Genomic DNA, 6,000 nt, shown 5'->3' on the forward strand with positions numbered 1-6,000 from the left:
ACTGAGGTATAAACATACTATATTGGATTATCTGAGCGGGTCAAGCCAAAATAAAATTCTTTCCTGTAAATATAATTACTTTTTGATAAGCATTCGGGTGAGCAATAATGAGAATACAGAAATATATACACATGTATTTATATATACTTATACATTTATTTAAATGTGAGAATCTCAATTGTTTCAAGGAGTCACAACATTTTGAAGCAAAAATGTGAAGTTAGGTTGTTGTAATGGACAGACTAATAGGAAAGCAAGTCTCACCAGTTTTTCACTTGACCATTCTACTCCCTGGCTTTCTGCCCTGTACTCTGTGCCTGGAGATGGGTTACATTGTTACCTTGCAGATGGATTGACCCCCAGCCTCTTGTAAATGTGCTGGTTTAATGTCCCTGTATTCTCTAAGGTAAATTGGCCTTAAGAGAGTTTTTTTTTCCAGCTGATAATAATAAAAGCAAATTGCATTATATCAAAATATATTTAAGCAGTTTGACAATATTAATACTTTCTTCAATTCTTTTTCTTTTATAAAAGTAATACTTGTATATTGTAGAAATTATGCACACTTGTGATGGTATAGAAAGGAATGAATGAGCACCTGTAACTGTGGCAACCAGAGATAACCACTGTTGTATTTTTCATTCTAGTTCTTTGTCAATCCATTTTTATATAGATGAGGTCATACTATATATACCATTTTGAATCCTGAATTTTATACTTGGAAAAATGTGTATGACATAATGTCACTTTGTAGAAAGCTTTTTATAAACATTTTATTGATTGCATTATTTCATCATATGAAAGTACCTCACTGAATTATAACTCTGTTGAACATGTATGTTTCCAATGTTGTAATATAAAAATAATACTGTGATAAACAGTTTGGTACATAAGTATTTACATATTGGATTAGTTTTTTTAAGATTTCTGTGTATATAATTACTGGCACAAATAATGAGCATTTAAAGATTTTATTATATGTTGCCAAATCACTGTCTAGAAAGGTTGCAATGGCTTCCCCCTAACACTGTCAGGGAATTCCTGCATCTCTGCATTCTTGATATTGTTGAGATGATCTCAATTCAGAATTTGAAGTCTGTATTTATAAACCATACAGTCCACAGTGTGATTCCATTGTGGTTAACTGAAAGTTCAAAGTATCCCAATATCAGCTGAAAATGTTTTCTCAAGCTTTTGAATTATTGAAGAAATTTCCTCACTTCTTCATGTTGTACAGATACACTTTGGTGTTCATTTTGAAAACAACTCTTTTCTTTCCCCCTTTATTAATGGCATTTTATTTCCAAATTGGAAACATACCTGGTAAAATTTATTTAGATCCAACCAGACTGTTGCATAGGGGCATGTGTGCACACACAGACACATTCACTGGTGGTCAGATTTGCAAATCCCCATCAACAGCAAAGTTTAGAAATGGTGTCTCCCATATTTTCCCTTCTTCCAACACACACTGTTTGAGGGCCAGCTTTATTAGCTTTAGGGAATCAGATCAATTGGTTCACACGGAAAAGAGGCTAGCTCAAATATGTTATTGACATTACATGAAAAAAAGTTTCTGAAAATTTGAACCACTGCTTTGTTTAATTAGCACAACTTACTTTGCACATACTGTGTCCCATTTACCAAACTAGGAATCAAGCATACAAATTGAATAAGACATGGTACCTGTCCTCAACTACTCTATTTTAGTGGGAAAAACAGCTGCATACATGGAGATGGACTCCAGAAGTTTTAAAGGTAGAATCAACAAAGGTGGTATTCAGCTGTAAGCTTAGAATAGAATTTTGATAGGTTTTTGAAATTCTACCATTATAATTATTATGAAAATAATAAAAATCAAATAACTTTGCCTTTGATGTTTTAAACCAGGGATGCCTGGGTGGCTCAGTCGGTTAAGCATCTGCCTTCAGCTCAGGTCATGACCCAGGGTCCTGGGATTAGCCCCCAGTAAGACTCCCTGCTCAGTGAGGAGTCTCTTCTCCCTCTGCCTCTCCTAATGCTTATGCTTGTGCCCTCTGTCTCTCTCTTTCTCTCAAGTAAATAAAATCTTTAAAATTATTTTAAATTCAGTACATGTTGTTTTAATCTTAGATGCTAATGAATCTTTCACACTCAAAAAAAACCATAAAACAGACTTTCCATGAAGATTTTTTAAGGATGGTTTCACCCACAAGATAACATTTCTTAGTCCTCCTATGGCAAGGCTTAGAGGATGGCATATAACTTCTTTTTATATATACATGTTTTAATATACAAATAGGTATTGGGAAGATGGCCCAGGTCACCATAATGTAGTATCCATTATCACATCTTTATATATCAGTTGTAATTCAGGTCTTTGCTAAGGATCTGTTGGATGTAGGTTCAGCATTCATTTGTGTAGTCCTCCTCTCCAAGGAGCTTCCAGGCCAACCGGAGAGAGAAACAAGCCATTGTAAATGTATGGAAAGTCTACACTGCAAGTTTGCACAAGGTGTTTTGAGAATGCAGAGAAGGATAGCATTAGAAATTTCTGATCATGTCTTACTGAATGTTTTCTGTAATTAGTATGCTCCTTTGATTGCCAATCTAAAAATTGGAATAAAACTGATGCGTCACTTGGTATAGAAGATAGTTAAAGTTCCTAGAAAGGAAAACTTACAACTTTAAATTAATTTTCATTTAATTTGTTTTCCCCAGCACTTCTGAAGTGTTACAGAATATAGTTAGGAAACAAATTGGTGAATAAATATATTTAGAAGCAGGTCTACCCTTTTCAGCGTTTGAAGGCTCCTCAGTCGACTTTGGGAGAAGGGGTTCCATTTCAGAGCTTTACTGTTCATCAGCTAAGAGAGCCCAGACAGATTTCATCCATACCCTGGGGTCTTGTTTCTTGACAACTAGCAGCTTTTAACAAGCTCATAATTAGGAATTTCCACTGTATTAAGTACAAACATGTTTCTGTGTAGATATAGAGGGTTATTGTTTGACCATCTCCTGTTCTTTATAAACTTAATAGAGACACACCATTGGTTAATGGTTAATGCGACATGTACATGAAACCATGGAGTTTTGAGTCCAAACGACAGTTCTCTGGCATAGGTAGCAGTCTGTGGTCTAACTATTTTTTTTTTTTTCATTATTTCCAAACAGCTTTCAAAGCTTTGCTCTGGTCACACTAGAGCCTTTCCTGGTCCTCAGACACCCCGGACACATTCCTGACATTTGTGCTTATTGTTTTCTCGCTGGGAATGTTCATCCTCCCATGGCTCCCCTCTTGCCTTCTTACGGGCCTCAACCCATGTGTCGCTTCCTTAGAGAAGGCTTCCTCACCCACCCATCTAAGCTTCCATTTTATCGTAGAATAGGTCATTATATTATGTAGGTACTTCCATTTTATCGTAGAATAGGTCATTATATTATGTAGGTACTTCTGTGTTTTCATTGTTTGTCTCTCCACTTCAGTATCACTTCTGTGATGGCAGGAACCATGGAAGGTTTGTTCTTTGCTGCTCCTTCAGAACCTGGAATAGGCCCAGTACAAGTTAGCTCTCAGAAATATTTGTGGGATAAATGAATGTTGAGTTGGAAGCTGTAAAGATACCCTAATATCAGTATAGGCTTAGCTAATCTGACCCAGAGCCTACACCCTTAATGAATGTACATGTTTGGTGGATTTGAACACAGGATTAGTTGGTGAGACTTGGCCAAACGGATTGGCTGTTTCCAGAACAGCCCTGTCAGCACAGTGGAAATGTTGTGAGTTGATGTGAGGTTCTGAGCTAAGCTGGTTCCCAGGGTCTTTCTCTAAACCGTACTTGCCTTTTTTTTTTTTTTTTTTTTTAAATTCTGAGAGTGCTTATTTCTCAATTAGATTCTTAAATAGTTTTAGATTTAGATTTAGATTTAGATTCTTAAATAGTTGTTTTAAGGAAGTCCCCAATACATGGTAATGGAATTTGTTAGAATTACTTTGAAGTTATAATGATCCTGAGACTTCCTACCTTGAATAAATTTACATTTACTCCACTTTGTTTATAGGAAAAATCATACATCTCCATAAATATACTTGTGAAATAATACATTTTAGTATCTGCTTGTGGTAGTTACATGGAAGACCTCATCTGTTGACTTTGATTTTTACTATCAAAACAGATATTGTTAATTTATTCACTCAACAGCATACTATAGAGAAAACATCCATATCGAATGTATTTTTCTTGTCCAGTATGGCTTTTAAAAGTTATTAAATCAGTCTTTTATTAAAGAAAAAAATATATGTATAATACAATGAGCTATTATAAGCCAGAACTGTTTTAGGCATAATTAGTTGAATAAAATACAATTCCTCTACCCTCATCAGGCTTTCAACCCTGCACTGGGAAATGGGTCTGAGGTGGACAAGTAACTAGGCAGATACAATATGCTGCTATATTAAGTGACAGAGAGATCCTTACCAGGTGTTCATCAATTGCACCTTGGGACACCTAACTTAACTCCTGGCTTGTGGTGGATTGAGGAAAGTTACATGTAATCCAAATCACGAGTTCTTCAGGTAAAGGTTGGAGTGCAGAACTGTGATGACAGATGAGACTGGGCAAGGACAGTAGGTGGGAACCAGATTATGAAGAAGTTTATAAGAGGTATTAAGTGGTTATAATTGAACCTTGAAATTTGACTTGGGGCTCTGAAATGTTTTGAGGAGAATGACCCATTCAAATTTTTGCTTAAAAAAAAAAAAAATCACTCTGGCTTCCATGTCTGGGATGGATTTGGCGAGGTTTTTTTGTTGTTTTGCTTTGTTTTGTTTTGTTTATAGCTGAGTTAGGGTAGGAGGAGGGATGGAGGTTATGCTTGAAATCCAGGACAGATCAAATGATGGCTTGTACTGCCTGACACTGACCCACCGATGACAAGTCTGCTCCATTTGTTTCTTAATAAGGTGTCAACTAATGGATGCTTTTTTCAAACCATAAGAATAAACTTATTTCCTTTGCTTAAGGTGCTTGTGGTATAAAGCCAGGTGATAGGGCTAGTTCTTTTCAAAAATAACTTCCATCTTCACAGAAGGGAAGGGGGCCCGACGTGCTCAGACCTCACGCCCCCGACTTCAGTTAGTAAGTTTCCAGTAGTTTTGAGGTAAGTTGTTTTGTTTTCCTTTTCCCTTCTATGCTTTCCTATGACAGTAGCATACCTTAACTAGAGTTGAGTGTGGCATTTGCCCAAGAGAAACGTGTACACACAAGGGATGCTGACAAGTCTATGCTGGCCTTTTCTTGTCACTGCATTACCACTTGGCTTTGTCTGTCTAGGTACCTGAATGGAGTGGGGAGAAATGGAGCAGCCCCAGTGCTCCTGGAGCTGGCCAATGAGGTAATGTTATTGTTATTATTTTATTTAAACCTGCATATAAAACCTAAGGGGCCTATCTAGAGTAGCTTTGCTTGGAATTATAATTAACCTTAAAGAAAGAGGTTTTGAGGTACATTAGACATTTAAATTGCTCCCTGGTCTCTTTGTAGTTTTAATAATTGGACAAAGAACTTCATATACTAATAAATCAGTTAACATAATTAGTCTGCTTCTTTTAAAGCAAATGTATAAACAGCTTCTTGGTTTCTTATTTTGTGGGAAATTTCAGCCAAACAGCTCAGGACATGCCCATCTTTGGATATGTTGTCTTAATTTAGTGTGAGAAATACCTGTGTTAAATAAAGAGGTGCATGCCAAGAAAACCTATTCTAACTACTATAAAAATGAAGAGAAAATTTATGAACTTAAAAATGTAATGTTTACTTGATTTATTTTTTTGTTAGCAAACTTTTATTAATGTAAAAGATACATGCCTTGTAGAAAAGTCTCTTTATATCAAAAAACATACCGTTCTTACTACCACCAAGTATAAAGTGATTTATTGAACTTATTTGTTAACTCTGATCTGCTTCTGTTTGGGGAAACAAATAATAGTCTTACATTTAAAAAAGGAAACCCTAAAGATTT

At 35.8% G+C, this 6,000-nt stretch overlaps 1 protein-coding gene across 6 annotated transcripts in view; it reads left to right on the forward strand.

The window, feature by feature from the left end:
- The window catches only part of CDIN1 (CDAN1 interacting nuclease 1), a 204,765-nt gene that overhangs the window by 50,278 nt on the left and 148,487 nt on the right, over positions 1 to 6,000 (forward strand). For all 6 annotated transcript variants that reach the window (XM_045067652.1, XM_045067651.1, XM_045067653.1 and 3 more), the window contains one exon: positions 5,313 to 5,373. In XM_045067652.1, coding sequence (XP_044923587.1) covers positions 5,313 to 5,373 — 61 coding nt within the window. The remainder of the gene's footprint in view (positions 1 to 5,312; positions 5,374 to 6,000) is intronic.

This window comes from Mustela putorius, unplaced genomic scaffold (assembly GCF_011764305.1).
Source record: "Mustela putorius furo isolate JIRA1106 unplaced genomic scaffold, ASM1176430v1.1 tig00003898_pilon_pilon_pilon, whole genome shotgun sequence".
Taxonomy (NCBI): domain Eukaryota; kingdom Metazoa; phylum Chordata; class Mammalia; order Carnivora; family Mustelidae; genus Mustela; species Mustela putorius.